General features: G+C 29.6%; 1 protein-coding gene across 1 annotated transcript in view; it reads right to left on the bottom strand.

Moving 5' to 3' along the window:
* Positions 1-5088: 5088 nt before the first annotated feature.
* LOC107457243 (protein Wnt-16-like) overlaps positions 5089-26468 on the bottom strand; it is a 125432-nt gene continuing 104052 nt past the window's right edge. The window contains 3 exon segments of the mRNA NM_001323840.2: positions 5089-5806; positions 6921-7283; positions 17731-18008. Coding sequence (NP_001310769.1) covers positions 5705-5806; positions 6921-7283; positions 17731-18008 — 743 coding nt within the window. The 3' untranslated portion in view covers positions 5089-5704.

Here is a 26468-nt window from a genome sequence, read left to right as displayed (position 1 = left end):
TGAGCTATCTGTTCTTCATCTAAGCAAGGCTTATAAGCCTGCATATGTATGTGTAACAACGAATAAGTGAAACAAGTAACTACAAATCGAATATACTATGGTTGGCAAAAGTAATGATTCAAACTTCAAACAGAGCACCTTTGCCTCCTAATAAGGTTAAATTTACTTTATTACAGTTCAGAGAAACCAAAATTCGATAATTTAATATAGCAAGTACGCGTTTCTAAGTGAAATGAGAAATGTAATAACTCTGGTTCATAATAGCTTTCATTTTAAATTAGTTTCTAAATCAAGTTTTAAGTTGCCAGAGCTTCACTGTGCTATAATTAAAGCGTATTTTTAAGAAAAGTTTGTGATAGATAAAGTAGAAATAGATAACATTATTGATAAATAGATAATAAGATTATGAAATAATAGATAATAAGCATATTAAATAAAGCTCATTTATTTATAGTTATTAAATAAAGCAGAAATAGTTTTATGCATTGTTATTTTTGTGCAAAAATGTTTGAATACGTTATTCCTTGGCCAACTATTTTAACATATTTTTTAAAAATCATATTCTCAATGTACGCAGTAGGATTTCTTTTGAATTTTTTAGTGATCAACTTTTAAATTTAGTAAATTTTTTTTAAATAATTTAACTGTTGCAGTTCTTAAAAATTAATAAAATATATAAATAAAATAAAAATGCTCTAGTAACACTATATAGGGGATTTTAAACAGTGTAGATTAAAAAAAAATAGTTAAAATGATCTGTCTAGTTATTATTACTGAGAAACACTTAAAATTAGGTTAAAAATATTTTTTTAAAAAAATCTTGTCTAGGGGCTTTTAAAATGTTTCAGCAATTTGCTTGGCAGTTCTTTACTTTGGTTTATAATTTTTCAATTATTTTGTGTGTCAAAAAATGATTTCAAAGAACTATTATACGAACAGTTATTACAAAAAAACAGTACTGCGCTGTGAGAAAAAGCACTCTGAAATGGAAGAGCTTCACGGAAAAACATACGTAAATAACATTTTAGAAACATTCCGATTACTAAATTTAAGGAGCTGTAAGTATGTGGCGTTATAAAACTATTGGCTAAAACTGTAAGTAGAGAATATCATAAAGATCGAGAATTGAGCAGCAATCCATGACTGGATACGCCGCTAGGGACGACTTCACATTATAGACTAGCTTTCCTTTATTTGAACTGGTACCGTTATTTATCTAAATTGTTTCAATTTCATTTTTGCCTCGAGTTTTCCTATTATTGTTGAAAGTTTTATTTAAATAGACTGAGAAAAAGATGTTTTATCTATATTTAATGATTTGGTGACCAACTGGCGAAGTTCAGCAAGATGGTCACAAAATTATTAAATCACGATTGAACAGCTATTTCAAGGCCTATTTGAATGCAATTTTGATAATAATCATCAGAAAACATGGTAAAATTACGCTATTTAAGATGAATGAATTTACTGGTTCAAATGCGCACGAACAGCCAGCCCATAATGAGGAGGTGACAAGAGCGGCATATGATATTTACGGCCATGAGTTACTATTCAATTGTCAATGTTTAAAATTACGAACGACTTCTTTTTACAGTTCTTTCCATTAATTTCATAGCATACTATATTAAACGTAAAATATGTTAAGGTTAGCTGTCTGGATAAGGTTTATTAGTTTTGTCAGTTTTAAGTATTCATTAAGTATTTTGTGAACAAATGTTTGAAGTTTCTTACATGAAATGTTCTTCATGTTAGTTCCTTAAACTCTTCATTTCTGTATGATATAAACTACACAAATTCATTATGAACACTATTTATTTACAAACTAAAAACATTTTCAAAAATGTTGAATACTTCAGTACAATTTTAAATCCATAGAGTGATTATTTGGAAAATTCTCCGTTTTACAAAAGTACAATCATCAAAGTACATTTAAATTATAAATCTTCATCGGAAATTGTAAAAACTCCACTTTCAGTAACATTTAAACAATGCATTAGTTTCTTTTTCAGAAATTTCTTTAATATTCAGGATTTATATTTCATTTTCAGTACTAATAACAACTTCAATAAAAGCAGAAAACTATGTACACAATGCATTGCATCATTTATATAAATAAAGTTGAAACACTAACTAAAAATTGAAACAGGACGTTAGGATCTACGGGCTTTTTTAAATAGTAATTGTAATTAAACAATATTGTTTTATGAATTATAGTTAGACGCATGGCAAACAGCTTTAAATGGCAATTCATATAATTAGAAGAACATAATATAATGCATTATTGGAGAATATTGATTTAAAAAGTACTATTCCTATAAAAGCAAAAACATTTCCTAAATTATCAAGAGATTACTATATAAGAGCTCTTATGAAGTTTTTCACGAGTATTTCAAAATTTTACTAATTAAGAGAAAAGGAAAACCAAAATGATTAATTGATAACCGTTTTGTTCATTAGATCAACTTATAAATAACTTCCAGAATTTTCTTTAAAGAGAAATATTTTAACTTTATGAGTCCGATTGCACTGCCAAAATTAGCTCACAGAACAATTTTTTTAACATAATGAACTAATAAAAATTTATTCAAAGGATTCCAGTTTTCTCCAGGTGAGCATGATGCTAAATGCAAAAATATTAATTCTCATTAAAAAAAAATATTTGCAAAGAATGTTTTTTTCTATCACACTGAGTACGAATAAGAGATTAAATGAAAATTATTGCATGAAATGCATTATAGCATGAAAATTATTTCAAGGGATACGCCTCATTTTCAGGCATGTACCGTATTTTAAAATGCATAAAATTTTCATATCAAAAATTGTAATTTTCTTTTGGCATAAAAAAATTTGTTTCGAGTGCGAATTACGAACGATTTTTATCAAAACAAATTATTTTTATAAAATGGAACTTTTCAATTTAAAACGAAAAATAATTTTCGTAATCGTAAGAAATTATTACAAGAAAAACTACATATTGTCGGTCGAATACAACTTATTTTCGCAACATATTTTTAAATGCTTAAAATCTTAATTTCAAAAATATTTAATTTTAACTTTTTTTTTGGTATAAAAAATTTGTAATGAGTACAAATAATTTTTATCACAATGAATAAATAAACTAAAATGGTACGTTCTGTTATAAAATGGAAAATATCTGATTTATAATGAAAAGATATAAATGCTAAGGATGCAATTCTTTTGATTAATGAAAAATTCTTTTAATTTGTAAAATACTTAATTATTTAAAAAGGGACTGAATATACAAAAAAAGAATCTTTTATACAAAACTTTGTAAATTTTTTTTTATCAAAGTGAATAAACTAAAATGCAAATAATTATTCCTCAGTAGAATAGTACCTTTTAAAACTAAATTATATATTGTGAAACTAAACAACTTCTTGGCACACATATTTGTTTCGATACCTTTTGCACAAACTTTCAAACCGACAAATACTAGACTAGCATCACGAGAACTGCCATACACTTAAAACACAAAAATGTCAAGGGGGGAAATGTACAAAATGTTTATTGACAGTCAGAAATGCATTTTTATCACTTTGGTGACATGTCATGGTTTTATAAAGACAACTACAAGTGAGGGACTATATACAAATTAAATGAAATTTCACTATAAGCTTAGAGCTTACTGTGCAAGTGAGATGACATGAAATATTCAAATGTACACATAAATTAATTTTTATTCTTAAAAGGGTTCAATCTATTTCTTCAAATATGGAAGAATTGTGATGAAATTTCTTTTACTGAAATTGCCGAAATGTGGCATTAAGAGTAACAAACGAGATTTCGACTTGGAATATCGTTAGACACGCAAAAAGTTTTTCATAAGTTAACCTACCAGATACTTGCGACTTATTGAAAAATCTTAGTATCTACTGTTCAGCTACCACGAGAGCTCTTCCAGAAACAGACTCGTCTGCTTACGGTTATAGTGGTTACGAAGATAAGTCACTTCGAATGGGTGTTGACCGTTTCTCAACCGTTTATTTTGGGAGAGTCATAAGATTTCTTCACTTTTTCTCCTTTAAAAACGGGTTGTTGTCATAGCGTGAAAAAATCTTTCTAATATCATACGAAAGCTTTCCTTGTTTCCATAGCAACAGAAAACCTCAGACTTTCAGTAGTGAATAATTCTCGTGATAGTCGGACAGTAGTCCACACAACTACCTAATAATTTATTTTTTTTTGTAAGCAACACTGTTAAACAACATATTACGCGAAAGACATATTTTTTTCGAAAGCTTTCGTATGATATTAAAAAGATTTTTTCACGCTATGACAACCTCGATTTAAGATTTTTATGTCGAAGGTTGTCTTCCAAGGTTTTGGATTAGGGTAATGTGTGAAGAATGCAGCAGATTGTGACAGATCTAGTTTTAAGATTAGAAGGTTTACACGTGAATCACATGGAAAACCTTTTTAGGTTTACAATAAAAGGTTTTTGCTGAATGAAAATAAACCTTATTTTGCTATCTGGGATATTACGCGAAAGCTACATTGTGAAATTGCGTACTAAGCACTTAGGCGGCTTACTAGAAAGTTTTGCGTGTCTAACGTTATTCTTGCTCAATTTTCACTGACGGTAACTATTGAATAATATTAGAATCGAGCTGTTACACGTGTAAAAAAGGTACATATTTCAAAAATGAGTAGTTTGTGTGAAGAAGCATTATTTAAAAGCAATATTAGACGTTTGATCCAGTTTCGTAAAAAAGTTGAATTGCTAGTGTTTAACACCGAAAATTCTTTTAAATTTTCGCAAATTAAACTGAATCATAATTTTTTAACTAGAAATAAAGAAACATTGTTTTTTTTTAATTGATTCAGTTTATAAATCCATTTACTCTGATTTTTCATGTCAATTTTTTTTAACAAAATGCCACGAAGCAACACTTTTAGTGAACACTAAAAAATTTAGCCGTAAAAAGTGTAAGAAAACAAATATAGATCTTGCTGTGCAAACTGGTTCCAACAGTTGCTAAAAGGTAAATAGTAAAGAGAGAAAAAAAACTGTTGCAATGTACTTAAGTCATTCAAAATTAAATGCGTGCATTTAAAAAATAAAAAGCATATGTACAAATTTATGATGAACTTTCTGATTGTAAGTATCATTGTTTTATAACGCAATCCAGTTGTCTAAAAAGTATTTCCATTCATACAATGTTCACCAAAAAAAAAAGTATATTTTCAATATACATAGGATCATCTGTACTCAAAGCATATTTATTACAGCTTTCTTCGTAAAAACACTTATCCAGGGAACGAAATGGAAACAAGATGTTTGGTTTGCGAACTCTTCGCCAAGCTATAACACCACCAGAACGCCAAACAGATTTTATATCAATACACTACAAATTCACCAGGGCTCAAATCGAAATGAACTCCTAAAGAAATCCATTACAATCTAGTTTCATTTCACGATCAAACACTTGAAGAAAATCAACCTCTCACACTTTCTCTCTGTGACAAAAATGGAACGAAAATTAATTATGCTTGTTTTTTTTCTGAACATGAATGAGTATGCTGAGTTTTTGTTTGCCACATAAAATCTTGTCGCCAGGTTTGTTTGATTTAATTTTTATTAAAAAACATTTTCCTCCAAAGTAACGAGGTTTAGTATCAACTATCGAATTGTTATCCTCGTGCTCTCTCTTGATCATTTTAGTGAGTACGATTAAAATTGGTATCACTTGCAAGTGTAGATTTCTTCCATGGTTTCGCATGTTTTGCATTTGACATAGCAACACCAATGGAACTTGCACTGGCAGCGTTCTAATCTTCTGTGTACCTGAAATTTAAAAAAAAAAGAGAGATTAGAATTAGATAGAATTATTAGAGAAAATAATTATTAGAGAGAAAAATTAAACAAAATAAATATTCTAGTTTCTTAAGAACGCAACAATATGCACATTTCTGTTTCCTAGCATTTTTCTTTAAGGCTAATTTTCGAAGGTTCCATCGTAATATGAAATTATGCTTTTTTGTGAATAATATGCTATTTTTATGACTGTTGTGAGTTTGCAACTGTTACTCATGACTGTTAAGTGAAATTTAGCCTATCTAAAGCCAGCGCTGTCTACGCTTACTTTGAAAATGGTGCATAACTTCAGTATGGAGATAAGCCACAGTTTTGTTAAAATGAAAAGTAGTTGTGGACTAATATTTAAGAACTTGCTACAATGCTGCATTACTTAGGGCCATAAAAATTTGCAGAAAATAAGGCACTAATTTTGATAATTTTCATCTAGGGTGGAAAGATGTCGCCAAATTGAAAAAAATTGAAAAATTGTCGCCAATTGAAAAATTGTCGCCAAATTGAAAAATTGTCGCCAATGAAAAAAAATTCAACAACGTTTCAAATATTTAAGTTATTTGTCTGTTCTAAAGCCCAGATAATTCTTCACGGCAAGATTGTGTATCTAGTTCAAAATCATCGTATTGCCTCAAGTGAAAGGCAGTTAAACTATGGAATTTTTTAAAAAATTTTCTTGGTGCCAGAGCTTTGAAAAACAGCGTGAATTGAATTTCAAATCGTTAGATGACAAACAAAATCTCAATTGCGTATACTATAGCCTACGTCACAGGTTGTGTTATTCCTACTAAATTTAACCCATGAACGGCATTTTCTGCGATCCTAACTTCAAGCCACAAATAAACAAACGAAGTGTTTGATCGTTTAAATAGCTGCTCGCCAGATTTTATTGCATTATAAAGAAAAGTAATTGATATTCGATTTTTGATTAATAATTGATTTATGTGGATAGTGGCATTTATGTGGATAGTGGCATAGAATGTAGCATTGCGTCATGGTAAATGTTATTCCTACTAAGTGGAAGTAGTTGTGTTTTTTTTATATTATACCCAATTGATATTTATATTATTTTAGTGAGTGCAATAAGTACCTGCGTATTATAGCCTCGCCCACAGCATAAGAGATTGCAAGATTGTGGTCCTTTAGCTGTACGGTTACATCGCCGTCCACTCGTACCAAGTATTCCTCTTTTGAAATCTTCAATACAATAATTTGGCGAGCGGTGGATGTGAACCAAGTCCTCTTTTTGCACTGGTACTTTCCGCTTCACTTTGCCTCTGCGTCGAAGTCTCCTCTTCGCTTTCAAAGACACCTGTATGCTGTTATCGTATTTGCTTTTTAAAAAATGGCCCACTTGTTCAAAGGAGGGCAACTTGTTCCAACACGTCTTCAGTTCACATGAGCCGGAAACTCCGTGACACCGACACTTCAACTCCATTTGTCGTGCTATGGCCTGCAAAAGAAATATTTTGATCAGTGGAGGTGGAATAAGAGGGATAATTTCAAACTCTTATTTTTACACAGTTTTGTACAATTTTAGACATTTTGAACATAATAACATAATTATGAATTTTGAACATAATATTTTGAAAAATTTTCTACAACATTAATATTGTGCAAACTTAAACAGTATGGTGGGCAAAAAAAAATCTTTTTATAATTTTATTTTTCAGTAATTTATATTTTCAATTATTTATATTTTTAATAGTTTTAAATTTCAATAATTTTAAATTTCAATGATTTTAATTTTCAATAATTTCAATTTTCAATAACTTTAATTTTTAATAATTTTAATTTCAGAAGTCGAATTCTTGGCCATAGATGGCGCCACTGGATAACAAGAAGAAACGCACCCCTCTGGCTTAAAATGGGCTTGTCAGTATTGACAAGTGGCAAGACAATAACAACAACATCAAATGAAAAAAAAGTCTGCTCCCCCATTTGTTAACAAAAAAGAAAAAGAAAATACAATTCCGAGAAACAGAGTCGCAGTCGACCCTTTATTTTTCGAAAATACCATCTAGTACTTAGTGTGACTTATACTACTGTGATATTTACCATTTAGTCTACGAAATATTTTAGTTATATACTTCATATAATTAATCAGAGTTATACAAAAATGTAAAATTTTCAAGAGTTAAGACTAAACTAGCATAACATAATGTTTTTTTTTTTTTTTTTTTTTTTTTTTTTTTACATTAAATTATATAAAAAAAATTATTATTTTTAATTTAATAGTGTTTTTAATACTTAATGTAGTTTTAACCATTTTAGAACAAACAGTAAAATGTGGCATTATTTTCTTCGAAATATACTTAAATTACATTTGTTGAGAAACAAAAATTAAATATGCATGCAAAATATTTCATTTACTAAATAAAATGGTGCGCATATGCACCATTTCATTTAGCTGGTTAAAATATTATTGGTCAAAACAATGGACAAATCAATTAGTTGAACGCTAGTTTTTTTAATGACATTTGTTTGCTTTTTTTTACTTCATATTTACAGAACTTGTGCAACTTTAATCCGTAATAAAAACATATGATTAATCTCAAAAGGAATAATTATACATTTTCAGAAAGTCAAATTTATTAATCATGAGTCAAAATAAGTAAATAAATGAGAAAAAAAATAGTGTAGTTTAAAAATTTTTCAACAGTGAGTTCTTACACTCCTATTGAATTGCTAATATTTTACAGATGTCACCAGAATCCTTGGCGATAGCAGAAAAATGAAATTAGTTAAAAATATCAGCGTGTTAATAAGAAAATGCTTATTAAAATGGTGCGTTTATGCACCTTAAGTTGAAAAAGGGTTAAGGTATTGACAATTAAAATTATACAAGCGAAAATCACGCTACATTATGGAATATTATCGACCAGCAACGATATTGTCGATAATTATTGAATGCGATATTATCGTTAGTCATCAGAACCGCTATGATCTGAAGCGGAGTGATTTTGAAAAATGATATAGTTTCAAAATTTCCTGAATGTATACGATATTATCATGAGTCACATTCAGGTTACAAAAATATTATTTCCTGAGAGGACAACGCGAATTATTTAAATTAGGAAAGGATATCAATCGTGAAATATCAACATTTCCAGGCGATATATCGTGATATTAACATCCTGTTATCACTTTGTATTATTGTAGAGCTTTTTTATTTTTTCAACAGAAGTGAATAGTCATAAAAGCGAAGAACATTGAGTTTTCCAAAACCAATTCAGCGAAAAAAAGGTTTCTGACAAACGTCAAAAATTTTAGAAAAAAAAATCAAAGCCGCTACGATCTGAAACGGAGTGATTTTGAAAAATGATATATTTCAAAACTTCCTGAATGGGATAATTCAGAGCTTAGAAAGAAAAAAAAAAATCTAAAGCAATGTAAATTTGTGTAGAACGAAACAGCTGCTAAGTCGTTAAAAGCGGCACTTTTATAGAACAAGGAATCCTTTCAAAATCCAAAAAATCTAACAGAGGTGGTAGGGATATAATGGTCTGGGGTGGTCTCCAGATGCAGGCTCACTCGCACAATTTTTACAACTGAAGATGTCATTCTTGGTGATTTCTACTAAAACAGTTCTTTCAAAGAAGTGAGCTTTTATAGCCTATACCTGGAATATGGGCAGGAACACTTCATATTTTTTTAAAGATTTCCTTAAAACTCTCATAAAAACATTTACGAAAATTCGGCAAGCTTTTGATCTTGAGCATGGTATTAAATTATTTAGCTAAACTGTACTTTGTCCAACTTGAATAAACAATGATGAAGAAGCCATCGCGCCAAGAAAATAAAGTTGTTTGATATTCTTTTTTATTAAATATGTGATATAAATATGGAATTTAAGCATAATTACTAATTTATACGGAATGGAATTAATAGACAGAAATTTAAAATCTTTAAATTTTTAAAAATTATAGAATTTTCCATGGCTATTCACCAGGAAAAACTAAAAACATATCACAAAGTTTCTAAAAGAAGATTCGAAAATTTATCTCTTTATGCCTTTTTAGTTAAAATTTTTTTTAGACGAGGAATCTCTAACAAAAATGATTTATTTTATTTTATTAAAATTTGCAGAACAGAAATTTTTAATAGGAACAATTTTATTTTAATTAGAAAATTAAACCGGCTTTATCTTTCAAATGTAAAATTCTCAAAGCAGAAATTTCAATCAGGTTTTCTAGTTTTTCGTTCTTTTTTTAATTAGAAAAGCAAAAGCAGTAAGTTCTAAATAGATTCCAACTATATTTCAGTTTATTTGGAATATTACGTCAAAGGTAAGTTTCATAATTTCAAAAAATCATTTAATTTTAAAAACGGAAAGTGTGAAAAATGAAGCAAAATTTAGTTAGTTCACTTAACATTAGATTTGCTTAAAGTGAAAACTTTAATTATGCATAGTAAGTATTTTTTAATTTTATTTTTTATTCATTTATTTTATTTTTTAAATTCAGATAAGACGATTTTTGCAGAGACAGAAAGGAAATTATCCAAAAATATTCCGGTATGATTAAATATATAATCAGTATTTAAAAAAAATGATTTCAATAATAATCAAGTTTAAAATTCTTCACCTTTTTCCCTACTGGCTAACGAATTTTAAGTAATATAATTTTTTTTTTTCATATCAAAAAAATTAATTTTGATAATATTAACGTTTATACCTAGAATCATTGTTACCGGTCATTTTGACCGCTGGTGCGTAAAAAGAAAAGAGGAAAAAAAACATGTATTTTAATTTTTGTCAGTCGCAAGATATATTTAATTTGCGCTCACGTATTTATTATTATTTTTTCATTTGCGCTTTTTTGCGTGTGTCATAAATGTTGTTTTTCAACAGACACAGACATATCTAAACTAATTTTGTTGTGAATAACATCCGTGTCTTGACTGACCTGTATACTTTGTGCCCCGCGTATTATGACAAATAGACCGTTTGTTGAAAATATTTAGCCAATGAAGAAATGCCGTTCTTAATTGAATTCTCCTGATGATTTTGGTTTAACAAATGGGAACCTGAGGAAAAAATTTCATAAAATCAGAGACTGATCCGTTTTTTCGGGTGAAGAGGAATTTTTTTTATATTTTTATTGCAACAATACTTTTATTTGACATAGGTAAACCTGTAGCAAAAAAAGGTAAATCAACTTTTAATTAACCCCTTAACTTCTGCGCTCGAGTTAATTCGAGCGAGCTAAACAGGCCAAGCTGTGCACACTCGAGATAATTCAAGCGGCGTTGTATTTTATGCTGCTATAATTTTTCACAATCGAATATAATCGAGAATTGAAAATAACAATGTGAAAGCTAAGAAAAAAAAATCCTTTTATTGATTTTTATCATTTACATAGGATTGTAAGCTATAACCCTTATTTATTCAAGGATAAAATATACAGAGATGCCAACTTGCTCCGGACATCAAATAAATATTTGAAAGTTGTAGTTTATCAATTGTGATTCTTGGTTTAATAAATTCAATTTAGTAAATTTTTATCCACCACTATTTCTAAATAATTCGTAAGCTTATATAATTCACCACTTTATAGTGCTTATGCCATGCTATACCTTTTAAAAAGCAAGCAAAAATAGACATATACTTGCAAAATTTACTTTGTAGTTATTTACCGTTTTTTTTAACAATTATTTTGGCATGTCCTGAGCAGTTGGCACCTCTGAATATAGCCTTTTTCCAAGGAACAAAAAAGCAGTATATCAAAACTGTCCACCAAAAAAAGAAGACGATGTTCTAAAGTGCGTTTTTTTTTCGGAGTGTTTGGCCGGTGTTTTTCAAAAAATCTATGCGTTAAGGGAAGACGCGGTAAAATTCGATATGATGTCCTGCGGATTGCATCAAAAATGAAAAAAAAAAAAATTCCACTACCTAAACTATTACTGTTTTTTTTTTAACATTGAATAATTTTATTTAGTAAACTAAAATTGCATAAAAAAGGAGTTTCAATTGTCAAAATACCAAATTGTGTAAAAGCTCTTATGAGGAAACAAAAATAATGAACAGCATATAAAATTGTTCATTTTGACCAGGACATAAGTTTTTCTGCGACGTACGTCGCAGTTTTGAGCACATTAGGGGACTTACGGAAAACCCGAAGAGGACTTACCGAAAACCCGAAGGGAACTTACGAAAAACCCGAAGGGAACTTACGGAAAACCCGAAGGGAACTTACGGAAAACCAGAAATGCAAATATAGAGAAAAAATTTAATTTTTAAAGTTAAATTTTAATATTTGAACGATGCTGGTTGGGTATTTCCTAAGATATGAAAATAATATCCAAGACTTTTTCTTTTTAAAAATCTCATATATAAATGACTTGCTCTAAAAATCTATTACTTAAGGGCTAATATTTCGATTAGTAATTTAACAAACTTCTGCGAACTTATCTTCTTGAATAAGGCAACCCACCATAACTTGGAGGTCAATAATCCAATACATCGTAAAAAACATACACAGAAAGTTAACACAGTTATTCACAGAAAGTTAACTCACTGGCCCAGTCAATTCATTTAATATTTGCTGCTTCGTCGACTTTCAAGCCCAAGAAATCTAAGTTCTCGTCGAATTGTTCTGTGAGATATTTTCGTTTCTGAGTTTAAATTGAACTCCTTAATAATTTGTGTAGTTACTGTCGTCTGCTAGACCTATTTTTCTTCATAATCCTTTTCAATTTTCCTTCATCACGTCTTTTCATTTTCTTATGTCTATATTCTCCTGATATTGACTCTTTTGTGTTACCTTTAGTAATATATGCTCTATATATTCTTATTGTGCTTCTATTAGATATTTTAAATTGTTTTGAAATTTTAGATACCCTCATGCCATTTTGTCGCATCGACGCCCTCATATAAAATCACAAATAGATTTCGTAGATGACACGATAAAACAAAAACAACATAGTTTTACAAAGTTGAACCAATCTTAAATCGGACTAATAGAATTGAAAGAATTGACCAATAGAATTGTCTTTTTGAAAGATAATTGTGAATGTTTTCTTTAATTACGATTTAAGTAAAATAAAGAGTAAAGAAAAGTAGCAGGTCACAAGTCATTAGGGTGTTTTTTCTTCTTTTTTTTCAGTTAGCCGGGTGCAAGAAAAATTCAACTATCTTTTTTTAAATTTTTTTATTTTATTAATATTTTTAAAAATGGCCGTTTTATTTTGTGTTTAAAAATAAATATATAAATAAAATAGCTGAATTTTCTTGCGTTTCGCCAAACGAAAAGTATCCTGTTGATCACTGTGTTTATGTTTTTGAGTTTGTTTTTTTTAGTTTAGGTATACTCTCAAGTCGAGAAGAATTAGTAGAAGAAGACCACTGATACACATCCACCTGACCTTTTCGAGATCATCGCACTCTACAGTAATGGATTACGAGATCACAAATCGAATTCGTATTTTACGAGCTAGGGTCACTCGAAATAGAACCCCAGCTTTCTAACGTAAGCAAATGCCACGTTTCAACAGCCAATCAGGATCGATACCAGTGATGACGTCGCTTTGAAGCATCCAATTAAAAATCCCGTATTAAATAAATATTTAAAGAATCAAACAACTTAAATAAGTAGCGTTCTATTTCATTTGAAAGAATGGAAAAAAGTTTTAAAACAGCAGAAAAGATTTCTGTGAGAAGATTTTGTTATAACTTACAACTCTCTTCTTTCTGGCTTAAAAATTAAGTATTGAAAATGTAATAAAGACCCTCAATTTTGTGAAACGATTTTTATCTTTCTTGGTGAAAAAAAAATTAAATAAATAATAATAATTTCTACTTCTAAATAAACAGGCAACCACATAAAGAAAGTTTAGAAAAATAAGCATCCGCGTTGTGGCAACCCTAAAATTCCTTTTCCGAAATTGCGCGAAAGAAAGGCGGGTCTTGCTTTTCATTTGTCTTTTTTTTCTAACCCGGTAGTAGGCTAATCATTAGCCTTCATTAGGGTGAAGCGATCTTTCTTGGTCTTGCACAACGTGCCGCCTTTTCATTCTCTCTCTCTCCCCCACCCCCCTACTTTTTTCGTTTGGCGAACTTTTTCATCACCTGACGTTCTTACTGCCATATTAAGCTATCTTTAACCCCCACATTTTATCCCACTTGCAAAAACAATCGTAACTTATACTTGGGAATGATTCTATGTATTTATGAGGGCAATACTTTTAAGAGAGGAACCTGTTCCGTAACGCTTGGCGCCATTTTATTTTGATACAAAAATAGTTAATTTGAGACGAAATAACTGAAATACAGAGTTTAAAAGCACAAGATTTGGAAATTGGCTAGACTACGCATAAGACAAACAATTTTGCGTTTTCAAAGAAGTTTTAAGGTGTTATGAACTAAATCTGACGAAAAATAGGAAAAAGATCACTGGAAGATGTCAGCGTCTTGGGAAACGTGTTAATTTAAAGGGAACAAAATTCCTTTAATTCGAGACATCAATTCTTGTAATTTAATCGTGTAAAATTGTGAGAGTTTGAAAAGGGGATAAAATTATTAATTTTAATTTTGAGTTCAACGAAAAATATTATTAACATGTTCATCACATTTTATCCAGTTGTTTCCTGAATGTCTGAACAGTATTTCCACGCAAACAATTTTCTAGCTACAATTGTCATTAAAAAAAATGAATGACAAAAATTACTTGCAAAAAAAAAAAAAAAAGCTTAATGGAATCTAATATTATACATTAGTTTCTAAATACCGTTAAAAATTACAAGAGCGTAATTACTTCAGCATAAAAATCAAAAATTATAAGAAATCCTATTAAAAAATTATTATTACAATTACATTTGTGAAAATATTTGTGGCTTACAACTAAATTAAGAATTAAATAATAAATTGAACAAACTAGATCTTTTCTTTTTGACAATGCAAAATGCATTAAACTGATCTAAAAGTAACATTTTTTTACCAGACCAATTAAAAGAAATAACTGCTTCGTTTAAAAGAATTTAATACTTAACAATAATTAACGTTAAAAAAAAGTTACAGTGACCTTTGACGCATTTTTAGAATCGTTCTAAAAAGGAACGCCGGACACTATTGGTTGAATTAGCTCTTCTAAAATTATGCCTACCAGCTTCCAGGGTTAACTAAATTGATCGTGATCGGTAAAATTGATCGTGAATTTTTGACGAAGACATTCGAAAACTCACCGCTATAACTTAATAAGTTAATTTAAAGGAAGGAAAAATAATCTGTTATTAAAGATTATTAATAACAGAACTGTTTTGAGAATTTTAATTTGTAAAGGTAATTCGAATTATATTTTTTCGAATATCTTTTAGAAGCTTAATTAATAAATCTTTAGTCTTCCGATGACGCTGCTTAGCTTAACTTTAATTGTATTGGGTTAATTATGTATAACTATACATTCTATAAAATAATTATCTTAATCATCATTAATTAATAATAACTTAATATTAATTAATTATAAGATATAACTTAATAATAACTTACAATTTGCATTTATCTCTTAGCTGGGAAGTTTTAATCCGAAAGCATGTTTTTTTCTTGAGGGCGCTATTATTAGTAATTTTAATGACGACACAGAAGAACACTGTAAAAAATTAGGGCCATATATCGAATAAAATTTACTGGAACAACAAAATTCAGTCCGATGCCTGAACAGTGCAGTTAATTTTGCCCGCATTATGATTTAAGGTGCCAATATTATGGTTCAACCTTAAATTATCCATGTCAACTTGGAAAATTTAAAAGTAAATATAGAACAAAAATAAATAAATAAAACGTGCAGAAAGAAATCGTTTGATTGAAAGATATAATGCGTAGTGAGGAACGAAATGAATTTTTCAGACAATCATAAATTGTAGAAGTAACTCGCGATGATTCGCCGAGTATTTTTTTTTCTCAACTTGTCACAAAGGTTAACATGTTTCATGTTTTAGAATAGGTGGAGAAAAAAAAGAAAAAAAAATAGCCATCATCATAAATACCAAATTCTTTCTAGTGGCTGGAAATGGCAAAATTCTAAATGACGGAAGATAGAATAATGCAAGGAACTGACTTGTTACATTATAATAACTGACGCAAAAGAATTCTAGAATTTTCCCTCCTCCCTTCATTCGAACAATAGCAACAAGAATTCGAAAGTAACCTCACAACTAGTTCTTTGCCCACCTGTCACTTTAGAAATTCCAATGTTCAGTTTACTCCGAATTTTAATGTTACTAGAAGTTTACAAAGAAATTCTAGGACATTACGAACCAATTTATGCATCCAGTTCTAAAACTGCTCACTTAGATATAATTATTTATAGATGAATTTACGATCATTTGTTTTTAATGCCTTCCTTAAATTGCATTTTCTCACTTTAGAATATAATGATAATCGTCGTAAGGGTGGGGCATTTGTCCAGAGCCTCGCATTTTTAAAACTTCAAGGGGCCCTACTTATATTATATTAGAATTGTTTAAAAATATTTTTTAAAATGTTATATTTTTAAAAAATTTAATTGTAGGATTGAAAATTCAAAAGCCTTGCTTTCTATAACATTATATAGATGAAATTTTGAAGAAGATGAAGATAGCATTTGTCACATATCAAACAGTCTCACAATATAAGGCTTCTTATAAATCTAGATTATAGAATTGAGATATAGAAATTAATTAAATTAGTAATAAGTTTTTAGATAATAATTTAAGTGAGGTCCTTAAATGCAATATTCTTCACTTCTAAAAACTACTATTGTTATGAGCATAAAATTAACCGATAGTACACCAAGAAAAATTTATGGTCAAAACTAGAGGAATATGACAAAATTTACCGTGCTTTTGGTTCAATGGAAACACTACACGATATGGCTGTATAATATGTGATGTGGTAAAATTTGGTAGTTTTATCATGAAACCTTAAAGGATGGCATAAAAAACACTTATTCGGGTAAATTTACTTTTTAGTTTTGTATAGTTTTTTTTAAACGTTTGGTAGTTAAAATAATTTTGAAAACCAGAATTTCCAGTAAACCGTACCATATGAACTGAAGCTATTTCCAACTAAAACTAATAGAAGTTTAATACAAATTAATTAGTATTTAATCAGAAAAAATACCAGGGATTTATCTATACATGAAATAACTTTGTTCCAAATGTGTATAGTCTTATTCATATAGTTTTATTCATATTTTATTTATAGTTTTATTCATATTTCACAAAAAAACCTTAAGCTATATGACAAGTTATGATTTCTGATGGTCATGCATGCGGCATGGAATTAATGTCTAAAACTCAATCAAATGATTTATGAACTTCTTAAGTATTTATTCTGAGCTTTTCTTTCAACAGTGTGTCTAAGAAGTAAATACCATTGAAATTTAAATGGTTTAATAAAAATTTTATAAATATCTGTAGACATCCATAGGCTATTTGAAATTCAACTGCCAAACTGAGAAAACTGAGAATAGGTCAGTGATTTTGATAATTTTCATCTAGGTGGGAAAATGTCGCCAAATTGGCGACTTTCAAAAAAGTTTAATAATTTTTAAAATATTTAAGTGAATTGTCTGTTCTAAAACCCAGGTAATTCTTTATGGCAAGATTATAAATATAGTTTAAAATCATCGCATTGCTTCAAGTGTAAGGCACTTAAACTATGATTTCTTTTTTATTTTCCTCGGCAACAAAGCTTCGAAAAACAGCGTTTTTAAGAAATCTGAATCTTGAATTGCAACGTATCTATCAGCCCCCAATTTGGCAGAATTCATACACTTTCAAATAAACGAAATATGAAATACTTAATTTAACGCGACACTGTTTAGTTATTTTTTATGCAGAAAGGGTATATAAGGCAACATAAACATATGTCTATTAAACTCCGGATTACAAATTAGTGAGATATAATTATTTCTAATACTCACAAGTCTTCCTGCGTTGTTGTTGTGCAAATTCATAAGAGCCCTCACATCCCTTTTTCTTTCCGCCCTTTCCGGGGCGTCAACAAATTGTCGGGCAAACATCATGCCGTAACGCACATTGTCCGAACAGCCGCCCCACTTCCAGCCCTCTGGCATACTTTGGCCTTGCCGTGACGTATCGCACGAACAGTCCGTCAAATTCCCCGCACTGCACGCTTGCGTCACCGCATGCGTCGCTCCCGCACTTGTAATGGCGTAAATAAATGCTGTCTCCCTGCTACCTGAAAAATAACAGACAATAATTATTAGAAATTAATAATAATGCTGACACTGTTGACTACGTTAACTCTTAAGAATAGCTTTATAATAAATTAAATATCTAAGCTCTACATGATTGAAGAATGGAAAAAAAAATGTTTTTCAATTAGTTCTATATTGAGGGATATTTCAAATATCACATTTCGTTGCGTTTTACAATTAAAAAAAAAAAGAAAAAAGAAAAAAGAAAAACCTTCAGATCTGCTTGTATTGAACAATGGTTAAATCAAATTTATCAGCATTTCCTGATTGGAAATAAAAAAATAATAGTAATAAAAAATTAATTTTCAGGAAAAAAAATAAAAATAAGGAGAAAAACAAAAATTCTATAATGAATGATATTTAAAAATAAATTTATTTGTGTTGCATTATTAAGAAGAACTATTTTTAATATGTTATATAAAATTAATTTTGCATTTTCTCTAACCAAATTTTCCGTACACAAAAAGTTTTAGAAACAATACTTTGAATTGAGTTCAGAAGAAAAAAATAAGAATAAGAAAAATTTATTTATTCCATTCAAAAGAGCATTTCAAAATATATAACAGAATGAAAACTTTTAAAGCAAACCATAAAGCGACACATTTAAAGACTCCAGAATGTCGTATGCGTCGGATTCAATCAGTACCCTCAGAACTGGGGGCTTATGCTCCCTTACACTTATAACTAAAAAAGACACAGCACTTTCTAAGATTACAATTTTTCTCTCAATATTTGATGCAATTCGATTTACAATTAAAAAATAAATATTTTTTTGTGTGCCTGAATTCTTAAAAAAAAAAAAAAATCTCTATTTCAAGCGACAGGTCGACAGGGGTCGACTTTAACACGCAACATACCAGAAATTTGCTGTCCCGCAATCAAACATAAGGGATCGACTTATAATACTGTTTGCTGTATAAGTTAGTCCCATAACGAATATTTACAGTTAAATATCTCTGTATTACATAATTTAAAAATGCACAAAAACAGTTTCATATTGAATGATATTTGAAATTAAATTTCTCTGCGTTATACAGATTATTTATTTTCTCAAGAACTCTCATAAATAGCGCTAAAATGAATAAAATTTTAAATTATTTTTCTCTGGGTTACTTAACAAAAAGAAAATGTCCGGGTCATGCAATAAAAACAACAATTTTAAAGGTCAAGTATTAAATACAACATTCAGAATGCTGTCGTTTTTAAATACCTTACCCGAAGATTGTTGTTTTTAATATCTGATCTGTTGTTTTTAAAACATCAAATTCCTATACAGAAAAGAAAAAAAAAAATAATTATTAGATAATCATGACACTATGTAGGGTTAACAGGGCATGCCAAGAAATATTCTATCAGATTTAATATGCCTCCCATTCCCCCGGATGTAGCTTTCGTCCATGTCCGCACCTTGTCACCTTGACATAAATTTTCAATATCTTATCGTAAGAAGCGATCAGGCTACTGCCACCGAGAAGAGAGTGGGGAGGGATATAAAAAGATCATCATTTTTTCGCTTGTCCTCTCTTTGTCAAGTGAGTAAAATCTAGTGTTATTAACTCAGCAGAAATAGGGGGTTCAGCCAATGAGTAATGTTGCTATAATCATTAAGACCATATATTGTCACAAAAAAATGCGAAGACTTCGAAGGTAAAGAAGATTTGCTCTTTAAATTATGGTTCAAACGTAGGTCGTAGATCAAATGGTTGTTTCAAACCTACTAACATTCCATTTTTTTTAATACCCTAAACATTTTTAATATCAATTTATCTTGCTCTAAAACGATGTTTTTAAAGATTAATGTCTTAAAGTTTTTATTGTTTTAATAGCTTGACAGTGAACGGGGACAGAAATATCTAAAAATTAAATAAATGTTTGCATACTGATTTTAAAAAAAAGAAAATAAAGAAGAACTTTTGAGATCCAGCGTTTAATATGTTGGAAAACATTTGGTACAATTTCATCATGTAAAAGAACAATATTTTTATATTTTTAACTTTATCTCTGTTTTTCTGCTTTTACGAAAACAATTGTCTATATAAAAATAGAATGTGATTAGATAATCATGACTGATCTGATTCATCATAGATAATCATGACTTATCTGATTCATATCTGATTCATTATAGATAATCATGACTTATTTGATTCATCATAGATAATCATGACTAATCTGATTCACCAGAGACAATAATGATTTATTCTCGTCATTGATATTTTTTAATCACAATAAAACTTTTTAAGAAAGATAAGAAATTCGATTCAATTATCTTTCTGGTCCGTTTCATGGCATATAAATATCTTATTATTTGCATCTTAAAAGTAACCAAAATATATACTAATAGTAACAATATATATCATAGTAACTATATATACTATATATATACCTGGAATAACTGAGAGTGGCAAAAGAAATAAATGAAACTCCTATACAGGTAGAATATCTTAACTTGAAATAAAGAAATATAGCTTTAATTTTATATCTATAAAATTTTGTACACTTCTCATTTTCTGCATAGAGGGCGCTAACTAGAGATGGACAAAACGTCATTGTTATAAATAACTTCGATAAAAATAGCATACTAATCGCAAAAAGTGTCACAAAATTGGGCACTTATAACTCAAGAAGAGTGCCTACCCATGTGATTTAAATGAGATTTAATTGGATACCTGCGAATTACGCGTGTGCGTCGAACCTGATTAGTTTTTGCATCGACAAATGCCACGATTTACCTATGGTAGCGACACTTGCAGGTATTCAATTCAAATGATGATAGAGCAGTAGTAAAACAATGTTAAACTTTTTTTCACCAAGAAACTTTTCCGATAATAATTCGTAGTAGGTTGTATAAAATTTAAAAGTCAACTTTATCACTTTTTTGAACGATTGCTTTTATATAAAAACAATGATTACGCATGCTTTATCATCGGAAGAGGGCAGCCAAGAGTGAAAAATTATTGGCTATATCTTGGTACGATATTTCAAATAAAATAAGATACCCATTGTCTGTTTTTTCTTCAACTCTTTTTTCAATACGATTATCCCTTTATAATAGGCAACGAGCTCCTGAAACAGTGACTTGATGCTGGTGAAGAAACAATGGAAATAAAATGAGGATCCAACTGACTATTTTTCAATTTGAGATTCACTTTAACAGGAAACGAACTCATATTGTAGTGATCTGATATTATTGAAGAAGATCTCAAAATAAAGCTACAGATGACTATGACCATGAAATATTTTTCAATTCAAATGTCATATAATAACAGGTAAAAAGCTTTCATTACAGCAGCCTGATACTTTTGGAAAAGCACAGAAACGAAATTGAAGATAACGATGACAAGAAACATTAACTGCATTTTCAATTCAAATATCAGACAAGGAGCTCCTAACAGTGATTTTTACTATCGTTATATAGTAGTACTAAACACGGGCAGTGTTCGTGTACAAAGAGATGAAAAGTAGTATTTGTTACACCCTTTTTGTAAACAACAAAAGACCCCTTTACTTCTGTCCCTCGGTGGTCTTGTACCAACGGCCTCACCTACAAAGGGACCCATCATTACAATAGCTTACCACCAACAACGGCTACTTGAATGAACCTTACTAATTTAGTGGTAAGGGTGGACCACCAACACTCTCGAAGAATGTGAGAGGGAGGTTAGCAAAAGAATTACGAACCTGGATCGATGGAACTATCCTTCAGGTAAAAAGATCACCTAAATCGATTGTTGTTGACAAGCACAAGGTTGATGACAAGTCGTTTACATGAATGAAAGAGGGCAAGGAATAAGACTTCAACAACAAAATAGCTTGCAAAGTTGTTAAATGGGGAATTTTTTCTACAGAAAGGACGGTGGCTATATTGTGAGGACATAATGTAAAAGATGAGATGAGGGTAAGATGGCTGAAAAAAGAGGACCACAAAAAGAGTAAGTTATAGAGACATGATTCAAATCAGTGTCACCTAATAAAAGTAGATTGCTCAAATGTCTCTCTTTTGCTTTGAAAAAAAAATCAAATTGAAAATGTGGGTATTCATTTATTTATTTATTTTTAATTATTTTTATTGCAGTTAGTTTTATTAGAAATTTTTTTCAAAACGATTAGTAGCGAAAATAATAGATGATATAAGCGTTGACTTAAAGAGAATTGCTGAAGAAGGTACCATTGGCAATATGATAAAACGTAAAATTTTTGATTTAGAAAAAATTAAGCTCAGTTAATTATTTTCGAGCTCATGTAATAAGATGATATTTAATGATAAATTGTGTTTCTTAATGTCGTCTTGTTACCATATTTCCTAAAGTCGATGCTCCTTAACTACCAAAAATATTACTCAGAATCATCTTTGGCGAAGTTCTTGTGTTTCAATTGGGTTACAAGAAAGCGATTAATAAATTTTGCTTCGTTCCGAATCGCTTGCTTAAAAAATTTTTATTCTTTTTCTAACTGAGTTTAGACTTGAATACTCGATAACGATTCGATAAATGAGCTGTTTATCGAATCGTTTTCTCAATTTTTTTTTTCTAATAATGTGAAGGTTTGAACATTGGAAAACGATTTTTAATAGCACTATTTATACAATTACTAAATAAAAAAGTTTGTTATTTAAAGAAAAAAACGTAATTAAAAAAATTGTTAGATGCTTTTTTAATAATAAATTATCCATCATTAATTAACTAGGGAACTGCGACGAACCAACATTTATAAAGAACAACATTTTTCAGCATTGCCCTGATAATCAGGTATTTTACAAAATTATCTTTTTAATCAAGCTTTACATCAATTCAATAGATTTTTAATTTTTTTTTATTGGAGACCTAAAGCATTTTTTTTTTAAAGTTTATTGCATCAAATATACTAATATTTATGTAAAAAGTCATAACTAACATCAAAAACTAAATAAACAATTGAAACAAAATAATTTTTGTTATTCATAAATTAAATAAACCATTTTTCTTCTTAGAAATATCATTTAGATACAAGGAATATTACTGGTGGGAAACTTTAGTACGAAATTAAAATTGTATCGCATAATTTGGAAAATCGTGAAATCAAAGATGTAGGTTCAGAATATTTATGTTATATTTTCCTTTTTCATGAAACCATCGTTTCAATAGCTAAATAAATAATTAAAACAAAAATTATTTTTTGTATTTATGAAATCGATTTTTTTCCTTCTTATAAACTTATATTTAGATACATGAAATATTAACTCGAGTAAATAGATAATTCCGAAACTCGCAGAATCAAAGATGTAGGCCTTTGGTACAACATTTACTCCAACTTTTTCTTTTCACGATTCTCTGATTTCAAAAACTAAATAAGCAATTTAATGTAAAATTACTTTTGTATTTATAAAATAGATAAATGATTTATCTTCTTTTTGCAAACCTATATTTAGATACACGCAACATTAACTTGAGTTAAAATGATAGTGAAAACTAAAACTAAACTGGATAATTTAGAAAACTCACAAAATCATAGATGTAGGTCTACAATATTTACACCAGAGTTCAACGTGTAAAATAAAATAAATAGTAACAGATTTGATTTTCTTCTTCTTGGAAACATATATTTTGATAAATGTAATTGTAACTTTTGTGAAACTAATGTAGAAAATTATAATTGTCTCGGAAAACGCGGTAACTCGAATAATCAAGTAGATCTACAGCATTTATCCAGCTTTTCCATGATATGAAGAAGTTAAGAGAATAATATTTAAAATATTAAGAGAATAGAGATGTAATTTAAACTTTCGCGAAACTAATGTAGAAAATTATAATTGTCTCGGAAAAAGCGGTAACTCAATAATCAAGTAGATTTACATTATTTATCCAGCTTTTCCATGGTATGGAGAAGTTTAAAGAATAATATTGAAAATATTAAGAGAATAGAGATGTAATTTAAACTTTCGTGAAACTAATGTAGAAAATTATAATTGTTTCGAAAAAAGCGGTAACTCGAATAATCAGGTAGATTTACAGTATTTATACAGCTTTTCCATAGTATGGAGAAGTTAAGAGAATAGTATCTAGTGTATCAAGAGAATAGAGATGTAATTTAAACTTTCGCGAAACTAATGTAGAAAATTATAATTGTCTCGGAAAAAGCGGTAACTCGAATAATCAAGTAGATTTTCCGCATTTATCCAGCTTATACATGGTAAGGAGAAGTTAAGAGAATACTATCATCCATCTTTTCTTTTCTACAAATCAACCCAAATGTATAGTGGTGAAAAGACAAAATGTATAGTAGAAAAGACAAAATCTATGGTGGACCTAAAATTTAAGATCAAATCTTTCCCCCTCCCCTCAGCCTACGGATAGAAGGTAGCACGGTGGGTGGGAAAAGGAAGAAGTAGAATTGAGACTTCAGGTGTGTTCTTACCTGAGTTTTCTATTCATTAGAAGCGGGTTTTATTGGAGGGCGCACATGTCACCGGCAGGGGGTGGCTGTTCCCACCTTCTACCACAGTTTCTTCTTCTCCCAGCAGTTGGCGTAAAATACGATGATTGGCATCATAAAAAAAAGGAGCCGCCGCCGCACATAATGAGGAGGTGAGCTTCTGGTCTTTTTCCAAGTCGTATCTTTTTTGGAAATAAAAATACGTTACCGCCAAAGTGCAGAAATCAGTTATTCTGCAGATTATACAGATAATGTGCTGATTAACTAGGGTGATCCGTTAAATTGACGAAAATTGTGCAATTTCTCAAATTGGGCAGATAATCTCTACTTTGTCAATTAGGCATCTTTGCTGAAACAACAGCAACGTTTTTGTACGTTTAAATTAACATAATGTTATTTATTTATTTTCTCATATTACTACAAATAGATGAAAATGTTGAGAATTTAACGGGAATATTATTACAATTTGCAAGGAAATGAGAAAAACAAACTTTTGATTAACGATACGGGAGCCGTTAATGTGCCAATTATCTAGTGGAAAACTGTGGAATTATCTGTGGAAAACTTTTGCTTACCCACTTTAACAGAGCAAATCAATCGGCAGGTTTGAATATTGTGTACATTAACGGCTTTCGAACTTATATACTCTGTAAGGGTCTGTTACATATTCACTGTAAAGGTCTATCTTCGTGTTATTCTTATATTTTACTTCATAAACGGAGTTGAACAGTTAACCCAATTCTGAGTTTACGATTATCTATGTTCAACTCCGTAGCTTTGTAATTTTGAAACCATCCGAGAAAACAAGGTAACTCCTGGGCAAGTATTGGATAGGGATTGTGTTGGATTGGACAAGTATTGGATCAAAAGCAGCGTAAGCACATTTTTATTTGTGACAGTTTTGGACTCTCTTTTTGTCAGCTAAAATAAGCAAATCACAAATTTCCTCCCCTTGTTTTTCACTTTAACTTATAATTATATTGTAAGAATCTAATTTTAGGTTTAAATTCAAATAAAAAATGCAACTTTGCAGAAAAAAAATTTTTTCATTCATTTTATAAAATTTTAAGTAGGATATTTTGTGTATCAAGTAGAATTTCAAGTATTATAGTTACGTAGAATTTCAAGTAGGATATTTTGTGTATCGAGTAATATAGTTACGTAGAGTTTCAAATGGGATATTTTGAGTTTTCCTTCTGCGATCTTGACAATTAGATTCAAATAAAAATGTAACTTAGCAGAAAGCAATATTCAGTTTTCATTCCTTTTATAAAATTTCAAGTAAGATATTTTGCGCATGAAGTAGGAATTCAAGCAGTCGTTAATAGGATTAAAGAAGTGGTAGTTAAGTAGCCCTTAAGTAATTTCATTTTATAAAATTTCAAGTAGGATATTTTGCGCATGAAATAGGATTTCAAGTAGTCGTTAAGTAGGATTAATTAAGTAGTCCTAAAGTAGTTTTTCATTTTATAAAAATTTCAAGTAGAATATTTTATGTATCAAGTAGTAGATGAGTAGGCTTAGTTAAGTAGCAGTTAAAACTAAACATAACAACACTTTCCAAATACAACATACAAAATTGCCAGTCATGGTATGTTTAGTGTTAAGTAGGATTTGAAGTTGGGAATTTTGTGTTTTCCTTCTGAGATCATAACTCTTGACGTCTGAAACTTAGCGATGTTTTCCAACTCCTTATTTTCCAAATTTAATTTCTAAATTTAAAAATTCTCCTTTTTTCTCTTTTTTTGGACTTTAAAAAAATGGCATCTTCTTACATCCTGGATAATCTGCAATCTGGATAATCTTATCCCGGTTAATCATAGGTTTACTAAATTTCAAATATCACTTCCTCTGTGTATTCCTAAAAATTATTTTGTAGCATGAAAGAATAATAATAATTATCAATATCCAACTGAATTGTGACGTCAGCGAACTTTTCATTTCTCCAAAGTCTCAGTTAAATTACAACTGAAGTTGAAAACAATGCAAAGGTACCTGCGGCGGCGACCTCCCAAATAGAACGAAACAAAAAC

The sequence above is a fragment of the Parasteatoda tepidariorum genome, chromosome 1 (genome assembly GCF_982258835.1).
Source record: "Parasteatoda tepidariorum strain Cologne lab strain chromosome 1, Ptep-v5.0, whole genome shotgun sequence".
NCBI lineage: Eukaryota > Metazoa > Arthropoda > Arachnida > Araneae > Theridiidae > Parasteatoda > Parasteatoda tepidariorum.
Note: the sequence above shows the minus strand (reverse complement) of the source record. Positions and strands in the feature narration are given on the sequence as shown.